The following is a 20,738-nucleotide window of genomic DNA, read 5'->3' as shown; positions in this document are numbered from 1 at the left end:
TCAAACTTAACACTATTTATAATATGTATGTACACAACATTTATAATTTATTCAAATACGACATAAAGCTGGTTCAAACATTACACGGTTTTTTTATATCATTTATATAAAATAAGGTAATAATATGAATGTAAATTATATACATTCTTTTTAAATAATATTATACCTATTCTGCTATTGTCCATTCCAATATAAGGATTAAAAAGTACTTATCAACACTATCCATTAGATTACTGCTAATATTTGCAAAAATGTCCTAGTTGTTATTATGAGCGTATATGTATCGTGTGAACAAATCCAGATATAAAAAATTCGATAAGACGCCATCTACACCTATATCGACATGCATACTCTATGGTATAAGAAAAAAACGAATACATTCGATTCTAGTCGAAGCAATTTTTATCACCTTTGATAACTTGGCATATCATATTTGTATATATATTCATTCTGACGCGCCCCTCAACGTGAAATTATCTGTGGTTTAATAAAATAAACTTGACAAATATAATCTGATTTGTATTTTTTGTTGTCTTTGTTCTTAGTCGACACGCACACTAAGATGTCTTATAACCCCGAACATCACTCATTTAATGCGTGCCGAAAATAATTTTACGTGGAGGGGGGAGTGATCAAATGGATTTACACTACAAACCAATACGCCAATTAATATTATATGTAACCTGTCTGCTCGCTGAGCATCTATGTCCTTAGAACATTATTGCGGAATGATCAAAGAATTGGTAAAAAAGAACGATCAGCTTTCGAACATTAAAATTTAAATTAGTTTTCTTAAGGACATCATTTAGTACAAGACATTATTGTCCGTGCTATTTTGTCAGTATATTATTTAAAAAAAAAGACATGAATTAATAATAACGTAAAATCGAAGTAATAAGTTGTTTAGTCATTTACCTTTTCTGCTCCTTTAATTCGAATGGACAATACGCGTACACTAAGGTGTTTATTTACATTGCGTAGTATTAATTTATCAATTCAGATATCTATTTATCTGAGTTTAGATTTTATATCTTGATCATGTTTATTAGAATTAGAATATGGAACTGGAATGTAATGACTATCAGATGGTTTTGCACTCGGAGTTGTGGAAGTTACTGGTAGTGGATTTTCGGTCGACACTGGCGGTGTGAATGTAGGCAAATCTACTCGAACCGCCTGCGGTTCCGCCGTGTGCCTGTACAGTGCCTCAAACTGCATCTCTTCGGGGAACGAATGCGACTTAATTTTTCTTTCGTCCCTGGCGTTACTTGGATATACTATTAAAATCTTTTCGCCCTTGCTGCGCAAAGCGATGGGAGGGAGGGCTGTACTCGTGGAAGCAGCTGGCCCTTCAACCACTTGCAACATTTCTACTGGAGCAGCACGCATCGCTTCAGTCGTCGTTGTTGTTGGTGTAGGAGTGGTAGTGGTAGTTGATGTAGTCGTAGTAGAAATAACTACCGGTACATCGGGATCTTCTGGAGTTTCGAACTCGCGTTTTTCTCCCGGAGGACCCATTGTCCGCAGAGACTCTATCTTCATTTCTAATGTAGGCATGGGAATAGGCACGGAGTTAGTTACGTTCACTTCTTCGGTAGGAATAAATCTTGCGGTTGTCTTTGGAACTTCACGTGATCCGAATAATGGTAATCGAGGAGCGTACGCTGAAACTAGTGGTAAAAGTGTATCTCGAGCGTAGCGTTCAGCTCTAGAGATGAAGGACGCGAGTCGCGCTGGCAGATATTGTACAGCAAAACTAGTTGTTTCTTTTTCGGCTCGCTCGTCTGAAGAAACATCACTTGTTGTTGTTGAGACATCATAGTTTTTAGGCTTGCGAGATGGGGGCTGTGTCGTGCTACGGGGTGGTTGAGTAGCACGAAGAATGGGTTCTGATATCTCATGAATGTTGTCTGGCGAATCTACTCTTTGTCTAGGCATTTTGCGAAGTCGAGGCCGTAGCACTGGTTCAGCTATCTCTACAAGTCCACTCGGTGCGGTTTTTGTATTTGTCATACCAAACGCGCGGCCAGTGTCCGCTGTATCCTCCCATTCGTAGGAGTCCACCAGCACAAATGGCCTGTCCGGATTTTCTTCGGGAAGTTCATTGTCATGTGGATCTTCTAAGGGTGTATTAGTTACGTGTTCTACACCGTTCTCAATTTCACCGATTGTTTCATTTAGTGGTTCATCAGTCTAAAATATAAAATATTTAATTTTAATGAAATAAAACAAAAGTATATCTAAAAATATGCCTTTTAAACACTAAAAACAAACCTCTTGAATTTTGCAATCACCCGGATGTAGCGGTAACTGGACCGATTCATCCGATGCGAGCCGTAATTCTTTGCAAAATGATGATCTGTAAAAAAAAATAAGGCAACGCTTTATGTCTCAACATACGAAAAAAAAAGTGTAACTTTCTTGATGAATGAATTAATTCATTTTTGGAAACAGACGTCATTTCTGGATTCAGATTTGCTAAGTGCACGAAATACAGAACAATATCTCTTGGAATAATGGACGTATTCTATAACGGTAATAAAAAACAATAGATAATTTGTGGCTATACAATAGTGGTATATTAAATGTAATGTTACACTATAAAAAAAAATAAACAGAAGTTCGACTACTGACGTCTTTCCGAAGCTGTCGGTGATGAGGAGCTTGTGCAGCAGCATGGCGCGCGCGCCCGCGCTGAGCCAGCCGTTGTAGGCGGCGTACTGCAGCGACGCGCGCAGCGGCACGCCCAGCGCGGGGTGCGGCACCAGCACGCGCCCGAACCGCACGCTCGGCGCGCGCTCCGACCGCCTGACACACACACACACGATGGAAGGGTTAGCGCGCTTGCTGGCGTTGGGGCTGCCGTCTGGTCATTTCCTATTGCCGTTCCATCGTATTAGGAGTAATGTGTTATCTCCGGCGCAGTTCCCTTCTGTGCGTTAAGATTGACGGCCGTGGCCGAAAGCGGACAAGAGTACATCAACACATTTTTTTTCTGTTCTATTTCTTTGGCACGCATAGACGTTATATTTGTCTTAACTGTGAGAATGACATACAAAAACTAACATACAGGAGGTTGTTTTAGCAGCCATATTGGAAGTCTATATGAACATACTTGTGTTGTATTTTTATTATTTATGTAATACTTGTTTCCGTTTGATATTGTAAACTTACTTGGTCATAGGAAACGATTCATTCAGGCCCGAATCACCATGTAGAGTGAGTGTAATTCGTCCATAATTGGGCTTATCGCCTGTCTCGCTCGACGCCCACAGGGCTACGTGATACTGGTGGGCTGTAAAAATAAAGGAATTGTCAATAATTAGTTAAAAACTTTAAGCTATTTAAGTACGAGTGCACTTATAAGAATATTAGTATGGTTGATGTTAGTTGGTTATCGTGGCTTTTTACCACAAAAAGGTTCTTCTTCCCTAGTGAGGAGGTAAAGTTGTCCTCGTCCAAGAGAGCGGTCTGCGTAATAGCCCATGTTACCACACCGATGGTCTCCGTCGCAGGGAAAACAACGACCCTGGAATAAATTGGCATAAGATATTTCGAGTTAATACATTCTTCATTGGGTACAATCCAATAACTAGATAAAATACATTGCAGATCGCATATTTAAAGAGTCTCATATGAATTAACATTCAACAACTATTAGAAAATTTAAACTGTAATTTAATCTGCTGTTCTATAAAACAAAAAAAAAAACATTAAAAATTACCTCCAAGAATGAATCATAATCCGAACAAGGAAAAGCAGGAAAATGGCATTTTGGAGAGACTGAGTCAGTAAAGAACTTATAAGCTCGGCGATGGTTGCACAGCGACCGGCCTTCGATTGATGCACTTGCCCAAGGCAGCACCAGGTCGGACACTGCACCTACAAACCTGGAAAATATTTGGTTTCATTAATGTGTACCTTAACAAAAATACGTTTAACATTAAATTGATTAACTAATTACTTCAACATCACGAAATCATAATTTCGCCCAAAGATTAGAGTTTTATGAAAATATTCATATGATGCAAAAAACTTAAAATCATATAACGTAGATATTACAAATTGGAGCAGCCATGTTGTACGCGGCCACCATTGGGGTAGAAATCGACGTGTCCCAGCGGCTGCGCGGCGCCCAAGCCACCCAGAATCAACGTTTCTCCATTAGAGTGGATGACGTCTACAAACTTAGCGTCTGACTTGTCTAACCGAGCTCTAGAGTCTTGGAATTCGAATAGCGGCCCGGCAGGATCTAAGCCTGTAATATGAAGTCATTACAATAAGAAAAGGTCAAAACAAAACCTGGATATAAATAAAAAAAAGTTATCTCCTTGCTTGGGTAGCTTGTTTGAAACTTATAGAACAAAAAAAAATATAAAAATAAAAGATGTTTATTAGTAATATTTAATATTTTTAGCTATTTGGTTTCATGGCCGGTTAACAATTTTACAAGTGTCATAATTGCGGATGACCTTAATGCCTTTTAACAGAGTGCGCGACGTGGGTTGGGATGGGACGGTATGCCAGTTTTAATGTACCGATTTGTATGTGTTTTGTATTATTAGTCGATTCCGAGCCCCTTCGGCAAGTTTGTAACTCTAAACTATATATATACATTTTATATATTTCTGTATAATTTATATAACACATGTATATATCTACACTTAGTCTCTAATATATATTTTTTTAATGTAGGTACTACGTCGATATAATACATACTAAAACAGAATATTGCAGATACATACAGACTTTTTGTGGCATCCATCCTTGTTTCGTGATTTATTTTGCTTTATAGCATACATGTATAATTCATATATATCAAATATTTTTTGTTGTTCTACCTACCCGTGATACGACTGATGTTTTTTAATTCCGATCCAGCAAAACCAGCGACATGAGCGCCCAAACTAAATCCTATCAGATGAACGTCCTCGAACCGCAGGTCGATGTGTTCAGCTAAGCCTGATGAACATTTCAATTATAGAATATATTAAAAAAATATCTAAAACTAAATAAAAACCCGTGGAAACGTTATAATTTTTACCTTGCAAGAGCATTGCCAACTGTTTTCCAACAAGTCTCGTATTAGCCGCGGCTCGAAGATAATTCGGCATTGTAGCCCCACCTTCCCAGTCAACGCAAATTACATTGCACTCTTCCTATAAACAATAGTTACTTTAAAAACTTTACGTATAGAGTAATGCGTATTTTATATAGTTATAACAGTTTTTATTGATTTTAAATTTGCGCGACGCTATTAACTAGGGTATGGTACATATAAATGGTATTTTTATTGATCTTAGTGGCAACACAAAGCTTTCTATTCAATTCCAAAAATCAAGCGTCGCATATTAATGATGGAATACTTGTTTCACATACTACTGCCATTAGAGCGGAGCGCATCTCGTACACCCATACGTTGTCGCAGTTGGAGCCAAACCCGTGAACGATGACACGCGTGGGGCGCGCCGTGTTGAAAGCACGCGCTGCCCAACTCCATGCAGCTGACATATTACTCGCTGGAACTGCTATCAGTGGCTGATCACCCCTGGAATTTAGGTCACGAAGGATATTATTTCATATTTCTTGGATTTTTGGGATAATATCTACTTATTTCATAATTATTAGAAAAATTCAAAATATATTTATATATTTACGATAATTATTGTTATGCAAACTTTCCTAAACAAATAATGGCTGAATAATCCATTATTATATCTTCTTGTTGCATAGAACTCAAAAATGTATGCGTTAAGTATGTATTTAGTGCTTGAAGGATGCGTAAGGTGATTGCATTTGTTTGTAGTTCTCTATTCAAATATATTTACTTTTATTTTTATATTTAATGTTTATACGATTTAGGTCGTTTTCTTTTAAAGTGGTTAATAAAGTTGACATAAATAAATATTCCGATTATAATAAAAATATTTTAAACAATTGATATGTGTACATAAATAAGTATTTTTCATACTGCTCAATATTAATTCAAAGCTAAGATGTATTATGTATCACAGATATACGATTCAGTAATGCACGTGAAATGTGATCACCTTGAGAAGTCGAGAACGAATTATCTAATTGTGTCAGCAATTTGATAATGTAGAACAGTTTTTCTTTTAATCTTTTTAGATTGGTCTAAACGACTTCATTATACACGAAATGCGACCATATCCTTTTTAAAATAATCAGAAATATTGTTCAAAATCATAATATGTATTACTGAATATAAATCTTAATTAATATTGTAGAACCTTGGAGATAAATTACCTGCTGGTTGTTGAGTAGAGGAGAAAATGTGTTCCAACCTCCAAGGGCGGACTTGGTAGCGTCTCTAAATACGCAAATGGACCCGTATCTTCAAAGCAGCCGAACTCACCGTAGCACACGCTTCCCTGCGATCTCTTCGTCCTTTGAAAATTATAAATAAATATTTAATATGAAAATTTATATATGTACTAGCTGAACCTGCGGCTTTACCCTTGCGAAATTTATAAACCACAAACTACCAACCTCCGTTTTACTCCCTTAAGGAGAGTCTACACCCTATAAGAAATCTATCTACCAAATTCCAAGTTTGTAGGTGTTATAGTTTCTGAGATTTCGTGATTATTCAGTGATTGGTATTTCGCTTTTATATATATGTATTGATAAGTAGATTTATTTACGTTAGTTCTAATTATATTTTTTAAGTTTGTTGAAATAATTTTTTGTTTTCCGTCAACACTAAAGAGTTGTCTAGAGATGATGGGAAAAGTAGGGGGTGTCAATGTTGAGGATAGCTAGTCAATAGTAAAACCTGCAAACTCTTATTGAACATCTGTCAAAATAATTAATCAACGTTCTTAGTTATTTTTTGTGTAAAGGTGAATAAATACGACAGCCTTATTTGCAACGTACTATTATAGCTCATTATTCTAAAAACTGGTCTTAGGAATTTGTGCAATGTAGCCTGGACAGACCAATTCTTTAGCTATATAGCTACCGCTATATAGGTTTTTTTTTTTTTGTAATTTTATGATTCGGATTACAAGGTTTGAGAGGTTATAATAATTGCGAGCACGACGGACATTCGTGTCATATTTTTGTTTACTATATTTACCATGGTTGGCGGCGCGACGGTGTATTCAATATAAAATAATTACGATTTTTTATTATTGTTATAGATAACATCTATCATTATTTTAACAAAAAAGGTTAATAGCACAAGGCTTTAATATTTTTGTATTTTCCGAAATCTATTATTCAATAGCCTTGCCTAGAAATCAAATTTGACTTCTGCCTTGGCCTACACATCATGAATATTAAACTAACTCATTTAAAAAAAAAAAAAACTGGTGAAGGAGGTGACGCAAAAGTATACGGAAAGAATAAATGGTACCTAAGTTATAATTGAATTAGATAATATGTTTTTGTTCATTTGTATATAACTAATGTTTAGTTGTTGTTGTGTTTATAAGATTGTGTATAAGCGTCAATAGCGCATTCTTTTGCAGGCCGCCTAGCGATGTAAAATGTCGCAGGTTCGATCCTGAATACAAACAAACAGAGCTACTTTCGCATTTATAGTATTAGTAAAGATATTTAAAAAAATGCGTCATATTAACGTATAATACGTCAGTATGTTGCTTGTAACCTTATGTAACCAGTCGGACCTGAGAAAGTAAAATAATATCAATCGGCTATGGAAATGAAATGTTATATATCAATCAGAAGTAGTAGTAGTAGTAGTAGTAGTAGTAAGTTATAACATAACGGAGAAACAAACAAAAATGAAACTTTGGAACCAATGTTAAAAAGTTTCCTTTTTCGAAATAACTGCTTATATATTTTATATTAAAATTATTTGTAATCGAATATATGTATGAAATTCATTAATATATCAATATGATATCTTATATCACTTCATTACCTTTTACCAGATTCAGAAAATAGAATGTGCGCAGTGCTGAACCAGCGGTGAAAGTATTGTTAATACCATTAGTTCTGTTGTTAACTTTCGGAAAGTATTCCATTTAAATTAAATGTATATATTGATGTTAAATCGAATCAATATCGCTGTCACTTGAAAAAAAATACTGTGGTATTAATAGCTTTTTTGCTAATTTATTATTTAATAAATCTACTGCTTGGCTATTATTGTGGTAAAAAACAGAAAGGCATAGTTGAATAGAGGCGCCCCGTCTCGAAGCCGCAAGTGTCATAAGACCCAACTCGTTTAGCTATCATAGAAGAACTTGGCAGGTGGTCTTAGAAGTCACCAAATACATTACGTGCAGTTTTTACACTTTGACGACTCCAAATCAATAAGATATGGGCAAGCGTATGATAAGAGAATTTGGGCCGCAGTGAGATTCTGTAAGAATTTATTTCGTATCTCACTCGTGAAATGTTGACAACCGACTTTACGCCGTTTTAATACGTGTATTCTATCACTACATAGTATAAAACATAGTGGCTTTCCGGTCCCTTTGTATGCTTAGATCTTTAAAATTACGAAATGGATTTTGTTATGATTTTTTCAATAGATAGACTGCAAATTGTGATTCAAGAGGAAGGTTAAGATATATAACACATGCAATTCCAGAGGTTTCTAATCACATTTATTGCGCTTACATTGCAAACGCTGGTTGATCCCTACGAGATAGATCAAAATAATGTACTACAGTATTGTACACCTTAAAAAGATCTACAAATAAGTCTGCGATGGTATATGTCTATCACAGAGATAACCCACAATAAACAATTTTATCCATTACTTTTTACGAGAAATAATGGCTTATATACGAAGTGATTTTAAGCCATACAAAATTAATACTTATCCAATTAAGTACCTTAAATACATTGTGCATTTATTATAGATCAATATGGACCTTTGCAGTGTGTAATTTAAACGAATATTTTCGAAGATATTACAGATTTTAAATGCAGGGACAGCGGTTTTTATCGTCTAATGACAAAAAAACTGTGAAAGTTGAATATAAAGACATTCTGTAGTATATTTAGTATCAGCATTACACCCGTGCGAAGCCGAGGCAGGTCGCTAGTACAGAACATAATTATTGTTGTCAATGTCGCATATCACATACTGATATTTTACGCTCGTGTTCTGCGTGAGTTTCAAGTTTCCTCTACAGATCTTTAAAGTTACTCTCAATATAGTTATTCATGATTTCTTTTGATCTTTAAGGAAAGTTTCGTTTGTTTGTTTTAGCCGGACATAGTTACGCAAAAAGTACGAAATGAGAAGCGGTTTATCATGAATGCTACTTTCACATGACGGCCCATAGTCTCACGATAGATATAAGCTTTGAATGATTTTATATGTTATATATATTTTGTGTGATATGTTAACTAAGCCAACAAAATATTATTGGTTAATTAAATTTAAGTTTGCCTAAAAATGTTATGTTAAAAAAACACATAAGTCTTATTACATAATACAAGAATATTAATAAAATATGTATAATATGTATGTATAATATTCGGTTATAGGTTTCCATACAGGGCTTAAAAAATATTTAAAAAAAATACATAAACTTGCTCTACTGGCTTGATATTAGATTTTTTTCGATATATTTAAATTTTTATTTTTTACTTCCTCGTTCGATATTTCGACAACGATTAACGACAGGTTATAATTCCAAGAGACCAAATTTTAAGAGGGTAAAAAAAGCAACAAAAACGTATGTAATAGGAATTTTCGTATATCATTCGATTAGAGCTGTCGCAAAAGAACTAAAGTTTAAAAAAAATGGCTCAAATATGCTATTTTTTCGACGTAATTTAAAGAAGTATTATAAATGTTTTACATTACAAACTTTTCTGCAAATTGTAATGACGTTTAATGTTTTCTCTCTTCTGCACCAAAGAGATAAGATTCAAGTAATAAATTGAATTGCTATTATACAACGAATAATTTATTAAAATTATTATTATTTCGGATAAAGCAGCTGAAGTATAGCCTATTCCAATCGTAGAAGGAATAAAGAGTAACAAGATTTGTGTGCGATTTGCTAATAGCACAGCTATATTATGCTCTACTGTCAGGTCTTGATTAATATGACTTATAATACAATACTATTCCACTTAACTACCTATATTTACTTTAGTTTTACTTTCAAAGTTCCAATAAAAGCTTTGTCGACATTCGATAATTTGTCTTCTGTCCTGTTGTGGTTGGAATAGACTATAGGTCGTGGTCTATATGTTATGTTTCCATGATAACATTAAAAATGATAAAAAAAATTAAACCTACTTAAAAATCAGACTATGCAAAAGTAAATAAATAAACTGACGTCGGTGCCAATCACAAAAAAACTGTTTTTAATTATATAGTTTCGCTATGAGTTATCGTCAAAATCTGTCGGAAGAATATTTTGCATGATTTGATCATTAACAACAGCCAAAGATATAATTAGCTAGTTTAATAATGTAGTCACATTTCATGATACGGACCTTGTGCGTGACTTCTTGATTTCCCATTGTTTCACGGAGGCTCGAACAGCTGCAAGCAATTCTGCATCGTGACGTTCGTCTTCAGCCTCCTGCGCTGATGTTACCGGTCTTCCACCTCCTTTCCATGATTCTAGTTCTGCATCTGTTAATAATTTGAAATAAAGTTTTTTTTTTTTTAATGTGACTAATTTAGGCAACAGAGGAAAGGGATATAGATTTTTTTAGTCGATATTTATAGATAGGTAGATAGTAATTGTGTATTTGATTATTTCTTTACATTATTTATTAAATTCCAAGGCATGATTAATGTGTTTTTGGACAGAATTCATTACAGAAAAGAAATCTAAGTAGGTCTTATAAATGTTGAGTTTTAATCCATTGACAAAATATAAAAATAATAAAATAGTTAATGTTATTTATGAAACAAAATCGACAACACAAGAGGTTTCGATTAAAATGTAAAGTACGTAAAGGACAAAAAGCAGCCGGTGACCTAAATTGTTCGCCGTCTCCGGGTGAATGGCTGGCTGGTTTTTGTCGGCCTTGATGTGGCGCTGTAGGGCAGTATCTCACATTAGCCATGGAAACGGTGCCGTTCCCAGTGTCGTGTATGGTGAGAAACCTAAGAATTGCATGCTACATACGGTGTTAATTCAATGGAATCTTATGTTTTTACTTCCTTTGAAACGAGTTCTGTCTCAGTGAACTTATTCATTCTATTGTGAATTAACATAATGCCAATTGTCGCTTTTGTAAAAAAAATGAATACAACAGATTGAAGTAAAAAACAAAATAACCCGGAGAATGTTTTGGGTTCAATTAAATGCTGCTACTATGTGTAATGTAGCTAAAAAGTAGTAATTGTCTGTACGATTATCTTATGTCTATATTACTATAAGTACTTGAAAAGGGATATTGACCATGTTTTTTTATTTTTTTTTATTTGGTGGAGCTCAATATTTCGACATTATCTACGAATGTCTTGTTCACGAGACAGTCTCGTAAACAAGATATTCGAACTGGTGGAGTTCGAATATTAATAAAAATAAAAATAAACATGGTAAATATCCTGTTTCAAATACTTATAGTAATAAAATTAACTATGTTAGCCTAAAATTTTTATATATATATATTATTTGACACAGTAATTAATAAGTAATATAGAATAGGAAGGTATTAGGATAAAGTGACTAAAGACTAATTGTGATAAAAATATATTTGATAAATTAAATAATTAGGTATAATATACATACATTTAGCTACGGTGAGGGTGGTGGCTGCCAGGAAGAAGGCGAGCGACCGCCATAGTTGCGGCGCCATCCATGCGGCGCGGCATTCACGGACGTCTGCAATAATATCGTCATGTAATCAAACCGAGTGCTTATTATCTGATATGTTTTAATGGATCATTATGTCAAGTAATGATTACTTGAAATCATAATCTATGCTTTTCAGAACAAAGTAGAGTACTTATTGTTGGGTACTTATAAAACTTAATGTTTATTAAGTTTTTTTAAAACGTTTGTTTTTACTATATTTTTGTTTTTGTTTTTAATATGCTTTAAACACGATTCCGCCCTTTCGGGCTTACTCTTTTAGATTAAATTATATAATCTGAGACAAAAACATTATGATAAAACATTAAATTTTAATATAATTTAATATTAAATAACAAATCTGTATCATCTATATTTTTTCCAAAAATGATGCAGATATTTAATTATTTTTAAATCGTGACAAAATCTTTGTGCAAACCCGTGTGTCGCCAAACAGCAATACTTCGTATTGTTGTGTTCCGGTTTGAAGGGTGAGTAAGCCACACTGGCTACTACTGACTACAGGCACAAGGCCCATAACATAGTTCCCAAGGTTGGTGGCGCATTGCCAATGTAAGGAATGGTTAATATTTCCACTGTCTAACATCAGGTGGCTCACTAGCCCGTCCGCAAAAATAATACTATTATTTTTTGCAATCGGAGTGTTTAATTTTTTTGTTATGTAAAATTTTTTGTTATTGATAAATTAAAAATTTTTGATTTGCCCCGCGACAGTACAGCGAAAGCACGACCAACTTTCGTTTCTATTATTACAGTTTTTCATTTTTTTATGTTCCTAATAAAATATCAAATAAATATCTAACAACTTAACTACAAATAACATCGGATAAGGCATTATAATAATGATTTCGTATCACATTTTTAATGTAGACTCTGGGAAGTATCTGGTTGGTTCAGACAGTAATAAAATTAGTTAACTGGTATTAGATTGTAATGCAGATAGATAAAGAGTTAACTTGAAGAAAAACACACTAGAAGTGGGTATAGTTTTATTGATGACTATACCCTCGGGGTTTCCAGTTTAGCGTGATTTGTTACGTTATAAAAGAAATTGCAATTTAATATACGTGGCATCGAAATACATCAAATAGTTTCATTTAGGTCACATTGATTCTTTATTACGGTAACCGTTATCGGATCTAAAAAAATGTTAACCTACATCATAAAAAGCATTTCCTCTTATTCTTAATTAGAAATAGTTTGAAGTAATATAAATAACTATCAAAGTGCATCTCAATTTGTTATTTTTATTAGCTTTTATTTAGTAAACGTAATAAATTCTCCATCACGAGATTTTTTATTCACATTGCAATAAAAGTAACACAATACTAATATAACTTTCGGGTTATTATTACGGAAAATATTTTTAATAGTTTATATAGATTTTTTACGTAATCAATATGCACAAATATTGATGCAACTCTTCGCTTAGTGCACGACAATACGTTGTGCTAATGGGACCTGTGACACTTTCCTCTGCAAATATCACAGGGAGTGTGTGGTTACCACATGGCATATTTGTGGTACGCTAAATCACGCAAGGTCAAAGTATATCTCTCAAAGGGCAATATTGTCAGCCATATTACCACAATTCAATACGGTCATGATTACGAATCATTATTATTGGTTCAGTGATTTTTATAGCTTTGCTATATTTAAATACAATATAATATCTATTTATTGTGAAGTAAAACACTAAGGTATATTTATAATCAACTTGTGTGTGCCTTAGAATTGGTTATCACTCGGTAGTGCCTCGAGCGCACGGGTAGAGTAGGCTTACAGAAACCCACGAAGCCTCCGATAGCCCTGGGAGGCAAAAGATTCCTCGGGCCCAGTTACCCAGGCCCCGTAACCTGAATAGCCACACTCCAAACGAAGATGTGAGGAGAAAGACCAACAATGCCAATTGCTACTATCGTAATTGCATTAGGAAAAAAAAAATCTGTGGCTGTCCTTTGATCTACATGTATCGCAATCTCAAACAATGACTTACTCAATAACAGTTATAGCGTTATTGATTCTAAAAATCTTAACAAATAGTTGTGGTTTCTCCTTTATCTTACTATAAAATATACATCGCTTTGTATTTTCATTACTTTGTAGTTTCATTTGTTTATGAAGATGAACTCACTTATGATTAATATTTAAATAATAATTAATAAATGAAAAAACTGTAATTTTTGTACTGTCTTATGATAGTCATATATTTAATGAAATATAAATTCATAGCGAAATTGAACAGAAACGTTGTTAGTGCTAAAGACGCGATTTAACTATCTGCTCTCCTCGAATTCATACAGAGTTACCCCCACCATTGCACCCTTGAAAGTCGATTTTTAGTATCTGTAATTTATCCTTCTGTATTACTTGAAAGTACGGTCTATGCATTTTGATCGTTACATAATATATCGAATGATTCATATAATATCTATCAAGTAGAAGAAGATAGAAGTGAAACATGATAAGTTCTTTTTCCGACGAATTTAGACTTTAAACGTATTTTTATGATTTGACTGGTTGGTTGAAAGAGAGTTGACATTATTAAGAAACGGAGCAATTTAATAAGATATTTATTGTCTCGTAAAAAAGTTAAAGTGACGAGAATTACTTTACATATTAGGTATTATTTTATTCACGACTAAAGCCTGAGTTACTACATACACCTAACTTACTAAATTTAAAAGGGCTGTATAAATATTTTAATTTTAGGTCATTCTCGAAACCTAATCATGTGTTTTCTAAGGATGAGTTAGCTAGTAATATATTTGGATTAAAAATACAAAATAGTACCGATTATTTATAATTTTTTGAAGTTCATTAGGATGCTTCCACCAAAATCAAATAAAAAACTTACGCTGTTCAATATTTTCTCACCAAACTTGTCGTGTTAAGACACGTATTATATATAACAGCATATACAATTATGTATGCTATAATTATTAGGGAAATTATACAGCCGTTACTGTTAATAACGAAATTCGGTCAGCGTGTTCTTTTACTGTTTTAATTTCATTTTGTAAATGTTAATAAGATAATGACACTAAAACATTACTTGTGATTTTGAGTATTAAAAGCGCGAGAATTAAAATTTATTTTGCAGATTTAATATCTGTAAGTAATTATGGCCTATTTATTAAATGATCATTGCGGTTTCTAAATGTAATGATCGTTATGTATGAAGTTTTTATCGGTCAGCGTTAGTGACCCGCAGAAAAACAAAACCAGCTACATTTCATGGCTCGATAGATATCAAGAATAGCGCTAGAAACATTAAGGTTGTACAGTAACGTTACTGTGTTTTATTCGCATAAACATTTTGTATATAAACTACACACTGATCACAGGAAATTATTATTTTTTCAAAAAAAAAATTGCTACTTTTTTATCCAATATATTGGTACTAATTATAATTTAATTAGCACTTTAATTGCATTTAATAGTTACCTGTTTTGTAGTTTTTATCGTTATTTTCTATTTACAATGTATCGTAGCAGATAAACACGTAAGTATAAATTAATTCTCTTGTTTCATTTATTTTGTTTCGTGTTAATATAAACTTGTTAATATTTTTTTTTTATTTAACCACTGTGTGTGTTTACTTCTACGTCCATATCAAATGGGTTAAAATACCGAAAGATAATTAGAATTTTTAATAAAATTGTATTAATATTGTAACATCAACTTTTATGTCGTAAAATGTCGGCAATTTGTATTTATGAGTGTTTTTCACCTTGACATAAAAACTATATTGATACTTCCATTTTATACACCAATTAAGACAAACAGTTAGGTTCTTTACTTTTTCCTCAAAGTTGATTGATGTATTTCATAAACGTCTTTAAGACAGTATTGTTGTTTAGATGTTCTTTAGAATTATTGTATATTCGTAAATACCTACACTTATATCGTCTATCTCGGAAACAACTCTAACAAATTCGCTTATAGTTTTGCTTTTTAAGTCTATCTACATATATGTATGTCTTTTCCGAAAAAAGCAGTTTCATTTTTTTATAACTAATTCCCTTGCCTTACTTGTAAATAGAGCAACCGTTTTTTCGTTATATGTCAAATATCGTTGCATAAATTAATATATATTAATATATTTGTAACGTAACTTAAAAGCTTATTAAATAAACATCTTGTTCTATGTACGATATATTTTTCTATATAATATGTGAACGGGGAAATAGGCAACCTGATGGTAAGCACCTATAGACATTGACGCCGTAGGAAATATTACCAATTTTTACATCATCAAAGCGTCGCCAACTTTGGCAAGATGTTATGTCCCTTGTGCCGGACTGAAATCACTCATCCTAATTGACCCAGTGGTTAGAACGCGCCTCTTAACCGATGATTTCGGGTTCAAACCCAGGCAAGCAACACTGAATTTTCATGTGTTTAATTTATGTTTATAATTCCTCTCGATCTCGGCGGTGAAGGAAAACATCGTGAGGAAGCCTGCATGTGTCTAATTTCAACGAAATTCTGCCACATCGGTATTCTACCAACTCGCATTGGAGCAGCGTGGTGAAATATGCTCCATACCTTCTCCTCGAAGGCCTTCTCTCCCAGAAGGCCTTAAATTCTATAATCATCATATTTTTTCGATATTCCTTTGCATTATAACCTTCGAAGCTGATACCTAAAACTTCTTATTAACTTATTTATATATAATTCATTATTGATAACATTACGTGTCAAAAATATAAAAAAAAAACAAACAAAACACAAAATCAAAACTTAGAACAAATAGTAATATATTTTAAATATTGTTTTGTTTGAATTTACAAAATTAAATTTAACTGAAAACCTAATTTTATATTAACTAGTTCGTGAATTTTACTATCAACATACGCAAAAAAAATATAATATCATATAATCGGAACTATTATACAAACAAAAAGAAAAGATTTTTACATTTAAAATTTATAACTATTACAATAAGTGCTATCCATATATACTCATTACATGTACTTCCGCATAAATTAAAGCGGAAATGATCATATCATGTTTATTTTACGTAACCTCAACATAGATAGCATCAGTTTGAATGAAAAATTTGTGTTAAAAATACATTATTTTAATAATGTGGCTTACTTTAATTCTGACGATATTCTTTCGTTATTTAAATAAAATTATTTACATAGATTTCTTAAATAATTATATCTTTAAAAATCTGCATTAAGACTACTAAGATACACAGTATTTCTCCGATAAATATCTTTTCCAATTCTCTAGGCGTATTTTTCGCCTAGAGAATTGGAGCAGCCCTCCTGTCACAAGTGAAGTCCATATGACGGGAAATAATAATGAAAAAGTTTTTGCACTTGCTTATTTTTGTAATTCCAACCAATTATCATGATTTTTCGTTAAAGCCGCTTGGAGTAAGTAGTTGTTAGTAAGTAGTAATTAAACGAGAGAGCGTAGGTATATTGTTTAGTAGCAAAGCATGTCGTGAATCGTGACGACTTGGTATGTAAATTGCGTGCTAACTTTCTTGAGTGTTTTAATTAGTGTGAGAAATATACTGACACTACATTCGTTTGTAACGTATATCTTCTCAATATAACCTTATACTGTTTGCTTTTAGTTTTTTGGTACATTATATAAAAAAAAGTTCTAGTATTTAAAAAACGATGTGGTTTGGTTATATTTGAAAGGCAACATAGACTATATATAGATCACCCTAAATTATTATATATTTCTTAGCGCATCTTTTTTTGTTATCGAAATTCGTCAAAATTGTTCCCATTCCACACGAATAGACAATATTTGGCCACGGTGTCGATGCACGATGTAGGCGTGGCACTTTCACTGAGTGCTGAGTGCGGCGCATCTCGCAACGACCTCTCATTGCCCTCTTAATTGCTACTCTACGAAAGTTATAGGAACTTGTACAAAAGTTCCAGGTTTTGCTTGCTTTATACACATATTTTTTTAGTGATGTAATAAAATATTATATATACACATTTTTTTAGTGATTTAATATTATATAATACATAGAATAGTACATAAGCTTTTTTAATTTTATAGATAGGTGGACGGTCAAATAGGCTGATAGTAAGTGGTCACCACCGTCCATGTAAATTGGTCCTTTCAGAAATATTAACCAGTCTTTACATCGCCAATGCGCTACCAACCTTGGGAACTAACTAGTTACACAGGCTGACTCACCCTTCAAACCGGAACACAACAATACTGTATTATTGCTTGTCGTTAGAATATGTGATGAATGGGTAGTACCTACCCAGACAGGCTTGCACAAAACCCTACCACCTAAACATCGACCAAGATATTATAAAGGCGAATAAAAAGTAACTTATTTGTTATTACAGATTACTTGAGATTGAGAAATTAATTTATTTTAGGCATAATAGTACAAGACACTGATCTGTAGGACTAAATTTATAAAGAAATATTTCAAATATTGCCCTATCAAAAAAATGGTTTTGCTATTTTACTTAAAATAATACGAATGTTATCAGTAAAAATCAAGAACATACTCAAAATTAAAAACCCTCTACTCATTTTACGATCGTTAAAAACAGTGTTTTTTAATCTGTTTGTTTTATAATTAATTAAAGTTATTATTATCTTTTATACTTCATAATACTTATGAACGAATGTATTATCATTACAAAATTAAAATCATATAATAATATATCGAAGCTATATAATATATATTTATATAATTTAATTACATTTCGTAATAATTGTATAATTATTATTTTAGTGTGTGTGTATGTATAATAGACGTTGGTATATTTAGTTTTTACGTAATACTTTTGTTAGATTCATTTGCGTATAAAAGATTTCAACGCGCTCTTTTTTGCTAATGTAAGTATTCAAAGCAAAAAAAGTGCTCGGATCTTAATCCATATCAGCACCGTTAAAGAAATAAACTATCATAACAGAAGTAATAAAAGGAACAGATTTCGATGATTGTTGAAGTGTTTATTATAAAATTATTTTTAAGGAATACGACATGACAATATTTTATTTGTAATGTGCGCTAGTGTACTAATCCAAAGACATTGAGATATCATTTAACAAAAAATTAAAATACTCGAACCTTGTTGTGGTGAAGTATGTTAAAAAATTTACTATCTATCTATTAAACAAATAAATAATAATTATTAATAGTAACTTTTTAAGGTCTCCTAAAATATTAAACGTAACTCCCTTAACCTATATAGGTATTAATTATTTAAATTTATTATAATTTAACAGTTACCCTTAAATCGTAGTAAGTCGTCACGGTAGAAGGTTTGCAGAACACTTTCGTAAACGCAACTCGATTGATAAATATATCACGCGTCAGTTTCAACACTATCGCCTATCGCCTCGATTGTTCTACGTTGCGCATGCGAATAAGTAACTCTTTGTGTTAAAACTTTTCTTACAGCGTTACCGTTACGTTTCAAGTATTGTTATTGTTCTATTATTATCTTACAGTGTTAACATTATTTTGTCGTCGTGTTGAAAAGAGAACTACTGTCTCTATGTCTTAACAGTACTTGTCGATTCGACTCTAGAATTCTAGAATTGTTCGACTTAGTTTAATACATTTTGGGACAACATATACCTATACAGTTACGTGCTTTGCAACACAAAGACGGTCATCTAGAATATTTGCTATGAAATTCTGTAACCATATCTTCATATAAAGCCTTAAAAACTGAAACATAAATGAATTTACTAAGAACCGTTTAGGGTATTTTTCTATGTAACACAATAATAATAAAAAAAGTAAAAAAAAAATCGATTTCATTATAGAACTCATCAAGATCTACATTATAAATTGTCATAATTGTCCGAGCAATTCAAACATTGGCTTAAATACGTACCGTACGAGTACATATCGCAATGATAATATTTTGTAAAGGTTTTTTTGCTTACTAAAAACTAGTTTGTGCACTAGTGGACGACTTTTAAAATGACTCGAGACAAATAATTAGTGTGATTCGAGGAGAATAAATTAATGCGACTTAAACAAGGTTTTTTACTTTAAAATTTGTGTCGTGGGATAGTTCCTAACAATAGTAAACAGTAAAGAAGAAATTGAGGACATATGTTGCCTTTGAACTGTTATACTGATGTACTATTGTTATACTGAACTATACAATATGAAACTTTTATTGTAGCATAAGTATCTTAATAATATTTTCTTTTTAGATATTTTTTTATGACAGATAACAACCTCAACTTACTATTTTTCTTCTAATTAAAAGTCCATGCAATCCACGACATTCATAATTAATTGTTTGTTTTTGTAGATAGATTTTAATCTCATTAAAACAGATTTAAGAATTATATTATTTTCTATATAAACCTTTTAAATTTTGTAAGTCATGGATTATGAGCACTATGAAGCATAAAGTTATCAGAACAAAGTGGCGATGTGAAAATAAATACTGATATTAAATATTCAGGCACATCTCAGAATAGACTTTCTGAAAGATGAAATTATGTTATAATCATAACAAGTGACTAAAGGTAACGTCCTTGCATTGCCGTGGTTATGGTGCATTTAAACAGGTTTTTACATTACCTATGTCAACTTAAACACTGTAACTTATTAACCATTGTATTTTAGTAATATCGACGGTATTGATTATAACAGAAATCGATAAATTGTAAGTATCGATGTGAATACACGCAATTATATATTTAACGTGTGCACTAAATGAATACTAATTAATCAAAACAAACCTTATAGTTACACGAACAAGTCTGTCAGGAGCTAAAAATAAATTTCGCTCTCTATTTACACCACAAAGTAACCAATCCAGGCACAAAACAATAAAACACAAACACAGGTAACAGCAATCCACCGTAACACTGTGTAACACCGCTTCGTTCGGTTTGCTTTCGAATAGCTGGAACGTTGACTTCTAGTATAAGGCGTACGTAGCGTACATACGTAGCGACGTCGCGGCT

The 20,738-nt window shown here is 32.6% G+C and overlaps 1 protein-coding gene across 1 annotated transcript; it reads right to left on the bottom strand.

Annotated features, from left to right (window-relative positions):
• Positions 1-227: 227 nt before the first annotated feature.
• Positions 228-20,738, bottom strand: LOC125064170. Its single transcript, XM_047671081.1, has 14 exons — positions 20,511-20,738; positions 11,709-11,801; positions 10,456-10,597; positions 6,268-6,408; positions 5,380-5,548; positions 5,045-5,159; positions 4,846-4,962; positions 4,063-4,258; positions 3,725-3,890; positions 3,412-3,529; positions 3,175-3,295; positions 2,635-2,808; positions 2,275-2,359; positions 228-2,193 (listed from the first exon to the last, which is right to left on the bottom strand). Exons 2-14 carry the CDS (start codon positions 11,773-11,775, stop codon positions 1,009-1,011), a joined length of 2,796 nt encoding a protein of 931 aa, XP_047527037.1. The 5' UTR covers positions 11,776-11,801; positions 20,511-20,738; the 3' UTR covers positions 228-1,008.

The sequence above is a fragment of the Vanessa atalanta genome, chromosome 5, assembly GCF_905147765.1.
Source record: "Vanessa atalanta chromosome 5, ilVanAtal1.2, whole genome shotgun sequence".
NCBI classification, from domain to species: domain Eukaryota; kingdom Metazoa; phylum Arthropoda; class Insecta; order Lepidoptera; family Nymphalidae; genus Vanessa; species Vanessa atalanta.
Note: the sequence above shows the minus strand (reverse complement) of the source record. Positions and strands in the feature narration are given on the sequence as shown.